The 17,852-nt window shown below is 54.3% G+C and overlaps 1 protein-coding gene across 1 annotated transcript; it reads left to right on the top strand.

The window, feature by feature from the left end:
* Positions 1-540: 540 nt before the first annotated feature.
* MNT (MAX network transcriptional repressor) lies at positions 541-16,517 on the top strand. The gene is made up of 6 exons (XM_006863244.1): positions 541-951; positions 6,033-6,612; positions 7,148-7,189; positions 7,346-7,457; positions 15,302-15,494; positions 15,677-16,517. Exons 1-6 carry the CDS (start codon positions 879-881, stop codon positions 16,441-16,443), a joined length of 1,767 nt encoding a protein of 588 aa, XP_006863306.1. The 5' UTR covers positions 541-878; the 3' UTR covers positions 16,444-16,517.
* Positions 16,518-17,852: the final 1,335 nt, after the last annotated feature.

The raw sequence follows: 17,852 nt of genomic DNA, 5'->3' as shown, positions 1-17,852 counted from the left end.
CTCCGCCCAGGGGCGGATTCTGGGGGAATTGCAACTGGAGGAATTGCGACAGCCGGGAGGTTGCGGGATTTGGGTCACGTGTGGGAAGGGAGCAGAGACACAAGGAATCATATCAGTCCTTACCATCCTAGACATTCCTGACCTAAAATATCCTTGTTTGAGCTAATTTCAGTCTTGAATTTTTCACCCCTCCTTCTCTCCAACAAGACCTGTTCGGTTTGACCTGATAAACCCTCGACGCTTGCTCAACTTGTAGCTTGCAGGCGGAGAGGGACAAGGCGGGAAAGCGGAAATACTGCGCGCGAACCAGGCTCGATCTTGCCTCGCCCCCACCTAGGCCACGTGTGCGCGCTCCGTCTATAGTGGGCGGGACCAGCCCACGCAGGACCCCGCCCCTCCCTTCGTGAGACGCCGCGGCCTGGCGGGCGGGGGCTCCGGTCCGGGCTTTGGCTGCGGCCCCGGTGTAGTAGCGGGGGCGGCGGCCGGGGGCAGCGCGGCTCCTTCCCTTGTTGTGTGTGTCGGTGCCTCCTCGCCATCTTGTTGCAAAGCCCTTTCTTGTCGGCGGGACTCCCGGGGGCTGCGGGGCGGGCGGCATCGGAAGGGAGGAAGAGAGGGAGGAGAAGGAGGAAAGGAGCGCCGCGCTTTTTTTTTCACATCAATTTTTTTTTTCATTGCAAATTTACATTTTGCAAATATTTGGAGAGACATTGACTTTTCTCCCCGTGCTCCCCGTTCCTCCCTGCGGAGTGCGCTGCGCCGCCCAACCCTGTCGTCCCCAGGAGGTGATCACCTCCTCCTGCCTGATTGCCAGTCTGACCTGTGTCCGGCTCGCGGGCCGCAGCCTCGGCCCCGGCGCGCCCCCGGCAGCTCTCGGCGCGATGAGCATAGAGACGCTACTGGAGGCCGCCCGCTTCCTGGAATGGCAAGCGCAGCAACAACAGAGAGCACGTGGTGAGCGACCGGGCTGGGCCCCGGGGCACTGGGGAAGGGGAGGCAAGCGACCCCGGCCCCCTAACTCCACACACAACTGCGACCAGGACACCTTCCTGGCGGCCTGCGAAGCCGAGCAGCGCACGGTTCCCTGAGATAGCCGTCGCCCCGGGAGGAGAGATGTGGGCAATCCAATTAATTTACGAATTCATGAGCATGCAGCTTTTGCGGGCACAGCCCTAGCTACCTGCCACCTCTTTTTCGTGGAGGGACTCCTAGTGGGCCAGCAGCTCCCTGAGTGGCGCTGAGGATGTGTGAGCCGGAGGGAGGTGGCAGATTCGTGTGTGCGTGCGTGTGTGCACGGGGGAAGTGTGATGTGAACCTAGGGGAGAGCAGATGAACGGATGTCGTACACGGGCGTGCGTATAGTGCACACGAGTGGGCGTGTGTGTAACGAAGTGGGGGTGGGAATTACTCTACGCGGAGCAGCTCCTCGGCTTTCCTGGCCCAGAGGGATGATGTCGGGGACGCTCCCCGCACATCTACTCGCCGCTTGGGGCGGAGGCGGCCTTTGCAGAATGAAATGACATCGCGTGTCTTATGATCCTGGCCAGCCCCTCCTGACCCCGCCTCCCAGAGCAGGGCTGTGTCGTGCGTCTGGGGTTTAGGTGAGAGCCGGGCTGATTGGGTGTCTGCATGCGGCCTGGTGGTTGCTGGGGGCGGTCTCCGGGCCCCCCTCGCTGCGTCCCGCTTTAGCGGGTGTGGAATGTGGCGTGTCTGCGCGTTCCAAACCCGCTCTGGACTGGAATGTTGCGTGTGTCTGCGTTCCAAGCCTGTTGGTTACACCGGGTGGTGACGTGGACCGGCCCCGCCCCCGACCACGTGCACCGGGGACACTCCCGCTGGAGACGGCGCGGCCCGGCCCATCCTGGCTGCCTCGCACTGGGCTGGGGGCGGGGCCTGGGCGGTACTGGCCGGGGGCCCTGCTACGGGTTGGGCCCTGGCCACTGGACATCTCCCTGGGAGAGCCTTTGCCCTGCGAAAAAGCAGCCAAACTCACCTGTCGGTTCTCGCCCCAATCCTCCTCTGATTTTGATCCTAGGGTGAGGGAAACCCTCAGAATCGCAGGGAGAGAAGATAATTAGAGCTACATCTTCCCGCCGACCCCCCTTCCCGAAACGTTATCACCAGAATCTCCTGGAAACCCCTCCCGGGACACTTTGGGGAACAGTTAAGCAGAGAAGGGGCAAACTTTGGCGTTCCCTTACGAGGGAAAAAAAGAGGATTTCAAATGCTTCCTCTTGTCCTCACTCACCCTTGGTGGTGGTCCCAAGCTTCAGGGTACTGTAGGAATGGGGGCTGGTGGAAAGCTCATTTTACTTGAGGACATCAGCTTTAAAGAGTGGGTGTGCCGTAACTGGGACTCTTCCCTCTCCTAACCCCTAGAAACCCCTCAGTCGGGTTGGCTGTGCTTCGCCCTCTTTTTCCTTTCTCTGCCTATTGTTGCTTCAGTGATGAGTCATGCTGAAGGTAGTAGTGTGTGTTGTGCGTGTGCACGCGTGCGCGCGCGCGCGCGTGCCTGCAGCTTATACACCCTCCGTGGCGACGGGCGGGGGCGGGGGAAGTCGTAGCGGGTAGGAAGGGAGGAGGGGGGAAGCTGCGGGTCAGCTGGCCTGGTAGGGCCCACCCACCTCTCAAGGTCAAAAGTCACTTGAGATACAGAAAGCCATGATGCTTGGGTTTTTGCGGAACTGATGGCCTGAAACATCCGCCCACAAACCCCTCCCTCTTGTCTTCAGGGTCCAGAGCAAAGTGGGCAGTGCTGGTGAACTCAGAGAATGCTCTGTACACAGGGCCAAAAGTAGAGGGAGGGTCGTGCGCAAAATTTGGAGAGACGGTCAACACAATGTAATTCTCAGAGTGCTGTTGGTGGTCCCTGCTATGTACCAGGCATTGTGCTGGGGTTAACAAGATGGACACAGTTCTTGCCCTGAGGGAATACTCACTGGTGGTCCTGATGGGAAAGGGGAAAGAATCTCCATGTCATCCCTCTCACCCTTTTCCACATAAGTAAGTCCACAGCTGAACCATAGCAGGACAAGGATTGAGCTTTGCCACACTGAAGCATCGTGGGAAAGATTCCTAAACATTGGCAGAACCCTGCTCCACGCTGCCCCCACCCCGCCCCACCCTCAGGAATTGGGCCAAGTTCAGTTGCCCAGTAAGAATTTCTTAGTGGTAGAGCAGGAAGGGGTGAATTGGTTCAAGAAAGCCAGATCTACTCCGGAAATTCACATTACAGATGACCTGATTTGGCCTTAGTAGTTTAATCTCCAAAATTTTTCTTCCTTCTCTTGAGTTCCCTGACTTGGAGTGGAAAGGATGAGAGAGAAGGGGGTGGGGAGTAAACATGCTACCCAGAACTGCCTCACTGAGATGACCATCTCTGAACAGGGAGTCTTATGTCCATCCCCCACTTTCATCCTCAGAGGGTCATTTTCCTGACCTTGTCCAGCCAGTTTGCTCACATGAGGATGTGTGTGCACATGGGTGTATGTATGCATGTGGTAGAGGACAAACCCAGTCCACCCTGCTTGTCAGCAGGAGGGCCAGGCCTGGTCATTCCCAGCATTCTTGGAGGAGACATAAATGGAGAGAGCTGGCCGGGAGGGTCCAGGGGCTCCTGACCAAGTCTTGCCCTGAGCCACTAGACGGGGAGGAGACACACACTTTTGGTATCACTGGTAGGGCTCCACAGCACCTAGCCCTGGGCTGTCACTGGATCCTGGGCCACAGGGCCTTGGGAAGACAGGGATGTAGCACAGCATCTTGGCCTTGGCGAAACTCTCTGGGACTAACGTCTGGGCAGGGCCAGGGAAGGTACCAGGGTATGTGTGTGCAAATATGTGAGAGAGAGGTTGTTCCCATAGTTGGAGCAGCAGAGCATGGCTTTAAAGAGCTTAAACACAGATCGTTCTGGAGGGCAGGGGGAGGCTGTTCACTTCTCCCACTTTGCTTCTCCACACCACTAATGGAAGAGGAGGGAGATAAGTCAATGCTGGGCAGGGGCATGGGGTGACCAGGGAGCCTTGGTAGCAAATCTGGCTGACTACCCCCTCTTCTTTAACACCAATCACGCTTTTCTACACTGGTTCAGGTGTGATATTTTGCCACCTGGGTCCTTCATGGCAGCTGGCTCTGGGAGAATCAGGTGAGAAGGAGGTTGCCTGATAAGCTTTGGAGCTGCTTTAAAATATGGGGGACATGGGGCCCATAGCCAGTGAGAGTCCAGCTGTTGATACATCTAATGCCTGAAGGTGGGGGACCTGACCTAGGGGCTTTTGTCTTGTGGTGGGCAGGGGAGGGAGGGCGGATGGGAAAGGCTCATGGCAGTCTTCTCCAGTGTAGTTTTGGTGGGAAGATGTTGCTGAGAGCTGGTTTTCTCTGGAGCTGTAATATAAGCCAGTGCTGGTAGGACGAGGCCTGAGAGAGCAGGGCCTCCTTTTTGGAGCAGGCAGGCCTGGCATCTCCCCTTCCTCAAGGGCAAGGGAGAGGCGGAAGAGGCCCTTACTGACTGGGTCCAGTGCCTGAACTTTGGCTGCTGGGAAACCACTCAGTGCTTCCCCCTCTCACGGCTTCCTTTTCTACTTCCTCCTACTCCTCTTCTCCTCTTGAGGAGGGAGGGGCCTGGAGCTTGCCTAGCTTCCCCTGAAATTGTTGATTAACCAAAGGGCCCTGGCCTCAGGTTTCTGGGGACTCTGTAGCCAGAAAGAAATGTAGGGGTTGATGTAGGGTTCTCCCTAGGGCAGACTTAGCCCCGCCTTGAGTGGAGTGGCGTGTTTGGGGCGTGTCCCCTAGTCAGAGCTGTCAGCTTTCTTAGTCAGCGGGGTAGTGAATCCAGGGCAGGAAGGGAGGGCTGCTTGTCCACCCCACTCTCTATGGGTTGGGGAAAGTGGGTGTGCACTGCAACTACTCCTCAGCCTAATCCTAAACTGAAGTGGGGGGGCTGAGAGAACTGGCCTGGTAGAACCTTCCTTGTGGAGAAAGATACTCTCTCCTTTCCATGTTCTCAGCTTGCTCCCAGGGAGGCCTCACGTTTCTGCACAGATATGTCAAAAGGATGGGGTGCAAGGTTGCCTGAGTACATTGCCCTGTGCAGAGTCCAGCTTGCTTTTTTTTGCCTATCTGTGATCTTTCAAGTTTGTGTGGGGAGAGGGGCCAGGGGGCCTTTGGGAGAAGTGTGTTCTATCATGAGAAATGGTAGAGAAATGTTGTATGGTCTCTGAAGAAACCAGAGACATTGGGACCTAGGCTGGACATCTGAAGTCCTCATCTAAGTTTCCTTATCTGACAAATAAAGTCAATGCCTCTGCCCTGCCTGTGGGGTGGGGTTCTTGTGAGATTCCAGTGGAGGCGATGTAAAGTGTGTGAGTAGACAGTTAGCATCTTTTGGCACCACAAGTACAGGGCGTGGGGCCAGGTGTCAAGAGACCTGGCTGGATCTAGTCCCAGTTTTATCTGTTGACTTGCTGTGTGATCTCAATAAATGACTTTGCCTCTCTGAGCTTCATTTATCTTCACCTGTGAAACGATGGTACGACTTGCCCTCTAGAATATGCTGGGAGAATAATGTTGAAAGCCTTCCCCTAGACCACATATGCATACTCAATTGCTAGATCTGTCCTTACCCTCCAACCTGTGACCTCCAGCCTCATCTCTTATGCCAGCTCCCTCACATCCTTGTCGCTTCCAATGCTTCCTGCTTATCACCTGCCTAACCTCTCAGACTTCAGGTTGCTGGCCTCAACATCTAGTGGTTCCTGCTCTGTGTTCCCACAGCCTTCTGTTCAGACCCCACCACAGCCTAGATTGTCATCCCCTTTTACTTCCCTCCAGTCTCTTCCCCAAGCTCTACAGAGGTCTATTTTCTTTGTTCACTGCTATGTCCCAGCACTTGGTTTGGCCCAGGGAATGTGGTGGGTTTGTATGGAGTGCCAGGCTGGAATGTCCCTGAACATTGATAGACAGTGCCAGAAGACCAGGGAAGCTGGGAGCCTGGACTGTCTGCCTGCTTAGACCCTCCTTGTATTCTCTCTGCATAGAGGAGCAGGAGCGGCTTCGCTTGGAGCGGGAACGGGAGCAAGAGCAGAAGAAGGCCAGCAGCCTGGCCAGGCTGGCCCATACCCTGCCACTTGAGGAACCCCGCATCGAGGCCCCACCTCTGCCTCTGTCTCCCCCAGCACCTCCGCCAGCACCACCACCACCACTTGCCACCCCTACCCCACTAACTGTCATCCCTATTCCTGTAGTGACCAACTCCCCACAGCCGCTGCCCCCGCCCCCACCGCTGCCCCCCACAGCTCAGTCTCTGCCCCTGGCACCTCGCCAACCAACCCTGGTCAGCACCCCTGGACTCAGCATTAAGGAGCCTACCCCTCTGCCCTCCAGGGCACAGGTGCCCACCTCTTCCCCCCTACTGCCAGATCCAAAGACCACCATCCCACCCACTGGTAGCCCCAAACCCTTGCAGCCCCTCCCGACACCCATCCTGACTATTGCACCACATCCTGGAGTCCAGCCCCAGCTGGCTCCCCAGCAGCCACCCCCACCCACGCTTGGGACCCTGAAGTTGGCACCTGCTGAAGAAGTGAAATCCAACGAACAAAAGAAGAGGCCAGGGGGGTGAGTGAGGTGGGGTGGAGTGGGGTCTGGTGGACTGAGAACTGCACACCTGCTCTGCTGTGTATGAAAGAGATGGTCCCTCTCAGCCCTTCAGGCCTGCTGCCTTCTCATTCTAGAATGGCTCTCCTATTTGGACACCTCCTGACTGTGCCCATCCCCACCCGGGAATTGCATGGCCCTCTATCATTCTCAGGCTTCTGTATGCTCTGATCCCCCAAGGCTGAGGCTTATGGCATTTCCAGGCCTTTGAACAGAGCATTGGACCATCGGCCCCTTGAGTGAGGGCTGGACCAATGGGCTGCTTCTACGGAGCTCTTCTGTTTCCTTATGGGTAGGATGGGTTGTGGATTATGAACACAGATATGCCCTCTGGGGGGTGTATGTGGCACAGGGCAAACATCTTCCTTTGTTTCTTTTAGAGAGAGAATGTTGAGGAGGAACAGCCTGTGGCATTTTGGGGAGGGTGGAGGCAGAGGGTAGAAAGGCCACCTAATCAGGCCTGCCCCGCTGAGCCACCTGTCTGTCTGGGTTTCAGGATCGGCACCAGAGAAGTTCACAACAAATTGGAGAAGAACAGGTGTGTGTGCGTGTGTGACTCTGGGCCCGCCCCGCTCAATCCTGGGATTTGCCCAGCCCTTGGTTCCCCCACAACTCCCTCTGGGCCTTCGCTTCCCCATCCCCAGGCCTCGCCCCCTCGGGTGCTGGCTGACCCCAGCTAGCTCCCTCTCCCCAGGAGGGCCCATCTGAAGGAATGCTTTGAGACCCTGAAGCGCAACATCCCCAACGTGGATGATAAGAAGACATCGAATCTGAGCGTGCTGCGGACAGCGCTGCGGTACATCCAGGTATGGAGAGAGGGAAGTCAGGCCAGGAGGAGGGCGGGCTGTGGTGACAGCAGTGGAGGCCTCTGCGCCAGCTAACTTCCCCACCTTCCTCTCCCGATTGTGTCTCTGCCCCGCCTTTCGGCTCCCCCCCCCTCCGCCCCGCCCCGCCCTCTGGCTCCCCCGCCCCGTCTCCACGCGGGCGCTGAGCACATGGCCTGGCTGACGTCAGTGGGGCTCCCTGCCCAGGAGGAGGCAGGATGCGCGCGTGCGCGCACAGGGCACAGTCTTCCTCTTAACTCCCGCCCCACACGTAGCCTGGCCACTCTGATGAGCCCCCGCCTTAAGCACTTCCCAGCCACCACCTCAATGTCCCCAGGACCGAGACGGGCGAGCCCTGTAACCTGGCTCAGTGTAAAACCCGGTACCCGGAGCCCGCTCTACCGGGATTAATGCACCCTCCGGTTGCCAGTGATTGGAGGAGCTCCAGCTCCTCCGCCCTCCGGTGCCTGAGCGGGAACCCCTTCCTCCCCTCACCCCCAGGATCTGCCACTGGCAAAGCATTGGTGCGGCATGGAGGGGGAGGTTATGGAGCCCACTGGGGACCCCCTGGGCGTGGTCTTGATAACACCACAGCCTTGGTGAAACACCCTGCTTTAACCCCATGGGATTACGACCTTCCCCCTGAGATGCCTTACGGAGATTGGAGGGAACTGTTTAAACCCGAAGGTTGGGGGCTTGGTGGTCTTAATGGGTGACAAACAGCCTTGGAATCACATAACCTTAAAAAATTACACATCCCTTGTGCTTATTTTTATTAAAATGAACTCTTCCTTTTTTTTTTTTTTTTTTAATGGACCCTCCCTGCAATGTGTCCCCTCCCTTTGGGCAATGACTCCACTCTGCAGTATTGGGGGTGGGGGCTGCCAGATAAGACAGTTGCCATGACGGCCCTGAGTTTCGGTTTCCAGGGAAACCGGTGGAGGGTTCCGCTTGCCTCGGAGGATATGGGGGATGGGGCGGGCAGCCACACTTGGCTGCCGAGGAACCCGTTAGGGAATGGGAGGAACTCAGGTCTCCCGGCCTGCCAGGGTTGGAGTGAGCTTTGGGGTCTCCCAGTGGCCCTCTTAAGCTTTGGAGACATTTTCGCGGTCCTCCCTGGGAAGAGGTGGCAAGAAAAGGTCCGGCAAGGCTAGGCGCTAACGGCAGGGTGGTACCCCTCCCTCCGCCCTCAGCTACGGGGTCACAGCCCTGAGGTAACCGGAGGCTGACTTGTTAAGGGGCGGAGGCACTGCTTCGGGACTGTTCCCAGCCGATGGGTCCCTCCCCTCCTCCCGTGACCGCAAGCCCTTCCATCCGCCTGCCTTGGCGAGGGGGAGGGACTGGCGTCCCTCCAGACTGCTTCCCGGCACCTGGAAGGGGCGGTGACAAGCTTGTGGATTGGCTGGGACCAGTGGAAGGTGGGGGCTTTTGAGCACTTGAAAGGAGGGTGCAGCCGGGGGGAGAGTGACGCAGCAAAGCGAGGTCCGCGTGGGTGAGCGCGTGCTTTGAAAGGGCGGGGCCTCGCGAACTGAGACTCTGAGCCTCCCTGGCGGCTGCAAGGGACCTGGTAACGGGCGGGGGAGGGGCCGTGAGTTTCCGTGGCTGAGAAAGGCCAGAGGAGGCTTAATTCTGGGATGCTTTTGTTACCCCTTCAGTCATACTACTTGAGATCAAATCCCTATCCGCATACTGAGACGTCCCTGAATGTCAATTTCCTCTGTTATGCAGTGAGGCTAAATGAGGGTAAAAGTATCTTCGTCATAGGGATGTCTAACCACTGCCAATTGAGTGAATTCCGACTTTCAACATCCTGTAAATGGTATCCAAGACTGCAGAGTGGCTGATGGTGGATTAGAAACACTGACCCTGTGGTTAGCAACCCACTGACCATGTCCCTAACCCACAGCGCCCCCAGGGCTCCTTGTAGGGGAAAAAACAATTGTATCAAGTTGATTCCAACTCAATGTTCCTTTGTAGAGTTCCCAAGACTGTGAATCTTTACCGGAGTAGAAAGCCGGTTCTTTCTCCCGCAGAGCAGCTGGAGGATTCAGTTACTGACTGTGCAGTTAGTAATCCAATGGTTAATCCACTGTGTCACCAAAGCTCCTTTGTCGGTTGGTTTAAAGCAACTTGTTCATGTAACCAGAACCTGACACTTTATAAACATAAACTTAGCAACACTTACTCGAGAAGAAGAGTGAAGCCCTGCATAACCGGTGGACATGAAAATAAATCAGAAATAGATTCAGTGGAACCAGTAAAATGAACTGGAACGAGTAGGAAGCCTGTAGACTCCAGGCTGTCCATGAGAAATACTTGTCCTAAGACTTGTGGCCGGTGGTGGTTATTAAGTTAGAGTCTGTATAGGGTTGCCAAGGTGTGGCTGGTGGGTTTGAACCACCAGTTGGGAGTCCAGTGTTTTTCCTGCGGCTTCACACAGACTGTTGTGGAGTCAGTTCTGACTCATAGCAACCCTGATTAGGGTTTCCAAGGAGTGGATGGTGGATTTGAACTGCCACCTTATGGTTAGCGGTCAAGTGACTATCCTACAGCGCCACACCAGGACCAAAAAACCCCATGTGTTAAAGGGTAGAATTGCTCCATACAATTTTCCTACCAGTAATCTTTTTGAGGAGTCCTGGTGTGGCGCTGTAGATTAATATGCCAGACTGCAAAGCTGTTTGAACTGCAAGGACAGTGGTTCAAGCTCACCATTCGCTCCTCTGAAACCCTATATAGGGTTGGTATGGGTTGAACCAATTCGATGGCACTTAACAACAACAGTCTTTTTGAAGCAGAACCCCGGGCCTTTCTTCTGCAGTACTTCTGGGTGGGTTCAAACCACAGCCTTTAGGTTAAATACCAGGGGGCCTTCAAGTAGTTCATGGAAAAAGTAATTCATGGGAAATTTCCAGTATCTTTTCATTCCTTTTTCCACAAGCTTTTTGAAGTCTCCTGACTGTCTGCTCCCATTTAACATTTACAGTCTCAGAAACTCTGTATAGGGTCACTAATGAGTGAGAATTGTCTTGATGGCAGTGAGTTTTTGAGCTGACTCAATCTTTTTGCACCAACCAGGGATCCTGATAGTGTAATTAGTTCCATAGAAAGATTTACGTGGCTTTCTTTAAACCCTCAATGTCATCCATGTATTTTCTACTTGGGCACCTTAAGCTGTGCTTTGTGCCTGAGCCTTAAGGATACACTTGTTGTTGTTAGGTGCCATCGAGTTGGTACCGACCCATAGCGACCTTATGCACAGCAGAACGAAACAATGTCCGATCCTGGGCCAACCTCACTATTGTTGCCATGCTTGAGCCTATTGATGCTGCCACTTAGCCAATCCATCTCATTGGGGGTCTTCCTCTTTATCTCTGACCCTCCACCTTACCAAACATGATATCCTTCTCCAGCGACTGGTCCCTCCAGACAATATGTCGAAAGCATGAGAGATGAAGTTTGGTCATCTTGGCCTCCAAGGAGCACTCTGGCTACACTTTTTCCAAAATGGATCTGTTCGTTCTTTTGGCAGCACATAGCACTTTCAATATTCTCCAACACCATAACTCAAAAGCATCAATTCTTCTATGGTCTTCTTTATACACTGTCTAGCTTTCACATGCATATGAGGTTATTGAAAATACCATGGCTTGGGTCAGGTTCACCTTAGTCCTCAAGCTGACATCTTTGTTCTTCAACACTTTAAAAAGGTCTTATGCAGCAATTTGCCTAATGTAATACATCGTTTGATTTCTTGACTGCTGCTTCCGTGAGTGTTGATAGTTGATCCAAGAAGAATGAAGTCCTTGACAACTTCACTCTTTTCTCTGTTGATAAGAATGTTGTTAATTGGTCTAGTGGTGACACTTGTTGTGAAGTGCTGTCGAGTTGGTTCCGACCCATAACAACCCTGTATAGGATTTCCGAGGAGCAGCTGGTGAACTTGAACTGCTGACCTTGCAGTTCAAATGGCTTTGCAGTCTGGCACGTTAACTCACAGTGCCACACCAGGACTCCAGTGGTGACACTAGTGAGGGGGAAAAAACAAAACATAATAGGTTCATAGTTGTGGTTTTGTGGCAGATTATAAGCAAGTAAATATATAGAGGATTGTACCTTTGGCCCATAGTAGAGAAGGCAGAATCTGTCTTGGGAGTTAGGAAAGTCTTTTAAGTCTTTGGTGAGGAAGGGGCACTTGTACTGAGTCCTGAAGGATGAGTTAGGGTGAACTAGGCCAAGTGGAAGGCAGAGAGATCAGCTCAGGCCAATGTTTCCCCAACAGGTTGGACTTGTAGGAGAGTAAAATGGTCAAGAGCACAGCTGGCAGAGATGGGGACAGCAGGACACTAGATGATGGTCAGAAGGTGCGGTATTGGTGAGTCCAGAAAGGGCATCCTGACAGATTCCAGAGTGACTTCATAGATAGACAGGAAGGGAAAAATAAGCAGGTCTCAAACCATGTATCCACACAGTCATAGCAAGGAAGCGATTTCACATCAAGTAGTGTGAGATTAAAGTCAGCAGTTCAAACTCCCCAGTTGCTCCACAGGAGAAAGGTGAGGGATGCTGTCTGCTCCTGTAAAAATTATATGTAGTCTCAGAAACCCTGTGTAGATAGGGTCGCTGTGAGTCAGAATCAACTCATTGCAATGGCAGTAGGCTTGGATGTTTAAATTGGAGTAAAGTTAGAGTCTGGAACTACTTTTTCAGGAGCTTTTCAATCTGGAGAACTGGGCCAGCTGAGAAACAAGGTGCTCTCTCCCCTGATCTCCCTACAAGCAGGTGGAGTTTAGGGCAGTGGCTTCCAGTCCCCCTGCAGCCAGTTTCAAGGGAGGACTGACTTGTCACAAGCTCTCCTGCTAATGTGGCTCCCCCCTGAGTGTCTCATCCAGGCCTTTAGTAGGTAGAACCAGGCAAGAAGCCAGGCAGATGTTTGCTCGGTGGTTTGGTGGGGCGGGTCTTTCTGGCTCTGTCTTCCTGGCAGAGATATGGGAAGAAGCAGACAAAACTCGAAGCCGGGATGGCAGAGGGGCGTGTATGTAGCCTGCAGCAGGTAACAAGTAGGCCAGTACCAGGTTTCATCAGATCAAAAGAGGCATGATGGCTGGACTCCTCTCTCGCTGGTCATGGAGAAACATAGGGAGTTTGGGACTGCAGGAGGGGGCAGCGTTGACTGAACACATTGCCATCCATCCATACCTGGGATGGAGGAGGTAAGCAAATACTCAAAAAGCTGCTGTCAGATTGCCTTAGGAAATGGAATCAGGAAAACCTCAAGTATTAGGGGTTAGTATGATTCTCTCTGGGGTGAAGGGCAGACACAAGATAGAGGCAGGTACCGGTGGGAACTAATAAGAAATGGCTTCTGTCCTCCCAGATCAATGTCTTCCACTGGGAGTGAGTATGCCTTGGCCATACAGCTATGTCCTGGCTACTAGTAGCGATGGGGACAGAAAGTAACTAGAAAAGAGTTTTTGTTTTCACAAGCAGGGCTGGACAAGGGCAGGGTGTGTTGAGGTGGAAAAACCAAATATATATACAGGAAATAATTTAAATGATTGTGAGATTTTTACAGTCTCTAGTTGGTGGCTCAAGTGGGTGGCTGGCAGGGTGGTTGGTGGGCTCTAAGGCAGGAGGATGAGGTTGTGAGAGCATGTGTGGGAAGGTCTGTAGAGAAACTTGGGACGTCAGGTGTGGTGGTCGTACAGGGTGAACAAGGCGAATCCTGGAGGAGTGAGGAGAAAGGGTCTCCTTCAGGCATCATCATGCAAATGAAGGCGCACTCGTGAGCTCTGTGCAAGCTCAGAAAGTGAGGAGCTCAGGAGTGTGGGGAGATTTGGGAGTAGACAGCCTACTGTCACTGGTAGCACAGCCATCGTGAAGTGCCTGGGCCAAGGAGACTTCAGAGTCAGAAGGTTATGGAGGCACAAGATGTTTGGTGTGAAAAAGAGCTGAGATAGGATGAAAGCTAGCCTTTTGGAGCTGCCAGGATTTCACATGTAGTGCTGTAGGATAGGTTCAAACCACAAGGTTCACTGGTTTCTTCTCAAGAAACCCTATACAGGGTTGGTATGATTTGGAACTGACGTGATGGCACTTAACATGTCTCTTGTAAAGGAACCCTGTGATGCTCACAGCAATATTGGCAGTTCAAACCTACCAGCTGCTCTGCAGGAAAAAGATGAGGCTGTCTACTCTCAAAGATTTACAATTTCAGCGGTTCTACATAATCTCTGAGTCAGAGTCAACTCAGCGGCAAGGAGTTTTTTCATGCTTCCTATGGAGAAAGATGAGGCGTTCTGCTCCCGTAAAGATTTACAGCCTCGGAAACCCTGTACAGGGTCACTGTGAGTCGGAACCGACTCCACGGCACTTAACAACAACAACAACATGGAGCCCTGGTGGCACAATAGTTAAGTGCTCAGCTGCTAACTGTAAAGTAGGGGGTTCGGACCCCCCACCCCCACCCAGCAACTCTGGCTCCCTGGGTGAAACACCTGGCTGTAAACTTGTGTAGATCTTGTCATGTTGTAGGTGCCCTTGAGTTGGTTCTGACTCACAGCAGCCTAAGTACGACCACCCAGTCCTGTGCACTCTTCACAATTGTTGCTCTGTGTGAGCCCATTATTGAAGCCACTGTGCCAATAGGTCTCATTTAGAATCTTTTTTTTTTTTTTTCCTCCTGACCCTCTACTTTACCAAGCATGATGTCATGACAGATCCCTCCTGTTAACATGTCCCAAGTTCATAAGACAAAGTCTTGCCATTCTTGTGTCTAAGGAACATCTTCTGGCACAAATTTGATTGTTCTTCTGGCAGACCATAGTATATTATATTCTTCATCAATATGTTTATTCAGAAGCATCAATTCTTTGGTCATTGATTGTGGAAACAATACAGCTTAGAAAACCTTATGGGGCGATTATACTCTGTCCTGATGGGTCAACAACATGGCCTTGTGTAAAGGGACAGCAGGATGTCTGAAAGGTATGGCACCTCCAGTTACAGGAACGACCAACCCTGGAGGCATATGGTCACCTGTGGGCCTGGAACAGTTGAGGGGGTTGCTGAGCGGATGAGGGAGCCCTCCTGAGGTTCCAAGGGAAGTGGGTGCTATCAGGCGGTTAGCCTGGGACCTGTGGGGATGGAGAGAAGCCCAAGTCAGTGAGTGCTGTCCAGCAACCCCAGAGCCATTGCTCCTTGATTAGTGCAACTCAGGTACAGGTGTGGAAAAGCAGGGTGCATTCCAGAGCTGGAGAAATGTGGAGGGTTGGCGATCCTGGGAGGAAAGGGAAGCAGTATTGAGAGGAAGCAGTGGCGGCAAGCCCTGTGGGGAGTAGGCTCAGAGGTGGAGAACTCAGAAACTGCTAGAGAGATAAAGTGCAGGGTATCACAGAGCCTAGGGGATCCTCTCCAAGGACACTGAGGTTATGGAGGAGATCTTGTTGAGGTGAGGAGGAGGGCAGGGTTGTTTGGGTTTCGTGAGGAATGGGCTCTGCAGGGAGTAATCTGTGGCAGTGGTGGTATGGGGGGGGGTGCCCTCCGTCTTAAGGAGTGTGGGGGGTGGGGGAGGGCAAGAGTTAGTCCCTCAGGTCAGGTTGATGTGGGAGATGAGGAGGACTCCAATGTGTAGGTGACGTGTATCCCCAAATGCTGGCCCACATGGACAGACCTGTACTCAGGAGACAGCAGTGTCCCTCAACCTGACTTCCTGGTCACTGCAGACCTGCCTTGTGGGCCAGGTGATCTGAAGTAGCAGGTGGCTTGTAAGGAAGCCCCATGTTGTTTCTTAGCGTGTCCTTATCGTCCCTTGCTCTTTTCCCTAGTCCCTAAAGAGGAAGGAGAAGGAATACGAGCATGAGATGGAGCGGCTGGCGCGGGAGAAGATTGCCACGCAGCAGCGGCTGGCAGAACTCAAGCATGAGCTGAGCCAGTGGATGGACGTGCTGGAGATTGACCGTGTGCTCCGGCAGACAGGCCAGCCCGAGGATGACCAGGCCTCCACCTCTACTGCCTCAGGTGAGCCTGGCCTCTGACCACCTGGAGCCCCAACCCATTACCCATATTGCAAATCGCAGCTTCCCTGACCAAGCCTTTGCTTACTGGAAAACATGGCTCCCTGTTCCATAATATTCTTCCAGGGGATCTATTCCTTTAGGCCCTTTTGACTGTCTTCTTACTGTCTGTCTCCCCCCAAACAGAGGGTGAGGACAACATAGACGAGGAGATGGAAGAGGACAGGGCAGGTTTGGGCCCACCTAAGCTGAGCCATCGGTCCCAACCGGAGCTGCTGAAGTCTGCCCTGCCCCCTCCCAGCACCGCCCCTGCACCCCCACCGCCTCATCCACACCCTCACTCCCACCCCGTGGCCCTGTCTCCTGCCCATCTCCCTGTGCAGCCGCAGCCGCCACAGCAGAAGACACCTTTGCCGGCCCCTCCTCCCCCACCGGCAGCCCCTGCCCAGACACTGGTGCCAGCTCCAGCCCACCTGGTGGCCTCAGCTGGGGGAGGCTCCACAGTCATCGCCCACACAGCTACCACCCACGCCTCAGTCATCCAAACTGTGAACCACGTTCTACAGGGGCCGGGCGGCAAGCATATCGCCCACATCGCCCCCTCTGCTTCCAGTCCTGCCGTGCAACTGGCACCTGCCACACCCCCCATTGGCCACATCACAGTGCACCCTGCCACCCTCAACCATGTGGCTCACCTCGGCTCCCAGCTGCCCCTGTATCCACAGCCCGTGGCAGTGAGCCAGCCCGTGGCCGTGAGCCACATTGCCCATACCCTTTCACACCAGCAAGTGAATGGCACCACTGGGCTGGGCCCTCCAGCCACCGTCATGGCCAAGCCAGCTGTGGGGGCTCAGGTGGTACATCACCCTCAGCTGGTGGGGCCAACCGTGCTCAACCCTGTGACCATGGTCACTATGCCCCCCTTCCCTGTCAACACACTGAAGCTGGCCTGAGGAGTAAGCCACTCAGAGGCCCCCAGTGGGGGCAGTAAGGGGGCCTATACCCCACTCTCCCACCCACCAGCTCCACACATTCCAGCCTTGCCCAGGCCTGCCCCACCCGCCCCACCCCCAGGCCTCCTAGGGGAAGGGGGTGCAAAGACTCTGAGCCAGGAGGGAGAGGGGCTGCCCCAGAGAGCTGGGCACAGGGCGTGGGGTCCCTGTTGCACTCGGACTTGAGAAAATCACTGATGAGGGATGCTGCCGAGCAGGCCGCCTGCCCAGTCTGGTGCCAGCTCAGATTCCCTGAAATCAGTGCGATGTGGCTGTCATGTTCCCTGATTTCTCCCCTACCCTTCCTGCCATCCTCTGCTGCTGCTGCTGCTATCGTTTGTCCAGTGAGGTGGCCTGTGCCCTGGACCCCCCTCCTGACCCTCAACATTCTCTTCCCAGGACTTTGAGGAGAACAGGGCATGGGGAGTTGTGGGGGTGGGGGTCTTGACACAGAAAGCTGGTGATTGAGGTGGAAGAGACCCTGCTCAGAGCCTAGGAAGTAGCTGGTCTGGAGTCCCACCCAGACTGGTGGGTTCCGCCTGCCTGGGGCTTTGACCATTACAGCAGAAGCTAAGGCTCTTTATCACAATGCACCAAGCTCAGGCTGTTGTCAAGCTTCCCAAGGGACATTGGACAAATCTTCCCACCCCCCTAGAAAGAGAAGGGGTGCTACCATTCCCCTGCTTCTCTCTGCTGTTTTGTGTACCTCTAAGGGATAGGCAGGCCTGGGCATCTGTGGGTTTGGATGTCTCTGCAGCCCAAAGGACCTGGGTTAGCATCTGGCCTGGGTTCCAAGAGCACCACAACTGCTCTGTTGAAGCACTGGGCAGTTCACTTACAGAGGCTTGGTCAAAGCCCCAAACCCTTTCCCACAGAGGCCCTGGGACAGGCAAGCTTGGACACGAACTGCTTCTGTGGCTCCACCTTCCCAGCCTATGTGTATCCCTCTGCCTTCTAAGCATCCCCATCTTCTGTGGACTATTTCTGAGTTTACTCTTGGTTGCGGCAGCTAGTGCCTCTATTGGCCTCTGAGGGAAGATCTTGGTTGGGTTGAGCTCTAAGGAGAGTGAGGGCGTATGTGTAGCAGACACTGCTTCCCACCTCTGCCTTGGCGGCTGCTCTGGCCACTTTTTATATATGGGTATTACAGGTGGCCTTGTGTCAGACACACTCAGTTATACACATGTGCACACTCACCAATGGCCTTTCATTGTGAGGAGGAAAGGCATTTGCAGGACTGGAGGCTCGATCCTCTGGAGAATCCTGCAGGGCACTGAGACAGGCAGCAGACTTCCAGAAAGAGTCTCCCATAAACATTCCTTCCTTTGCATTCCTTCCTGGGCCTGGGGCTTGGGGAATGGACAGCATAT

Source organism: Chrysochloris asiatica, unplaced genomic scaffold (assembly GCF_000296735.1).
Source record: "Chrysochloris asiatica unplaced genomic scaffold, ChrAsi1.0 scaffold00054, whole genome shotgun sequence".
Taxonomy (NCBI): Eukaryota; Metazoa; Chordata; class Mammalia; order Afrosoricida; family Chrysochloridae; genus Chrysochloris; species Chrysochloris asiatica.
Note: the sequence above shows the minus strand (reverse complement) of the source record. Positions and strands in the feature narration are given on the sequence as shown.

Coding starts and splice junctions, on each gene's coding strand:
- MNT (XM_006863244.1), top strand. CDS start 879: ATGAGCATAGAGACGCTACTGGAGGCCGCCCGCTTCCTGGAATGGCAA. Junction 952..6,032: donor GCAACAACAGAGAGCACGTG/GTGAGCGACCGG, acceptor CTCTCTGCATAG/AGGAGCAGGAGCGGCTTCGC. Junction 7,458..15,301: donor CAGCGCTGCGGTACATCCAG/GTATGGAGAGAG, acceptor TCTTTTCCCTAG/TCCCTAAAGAGGAAGGAGAA.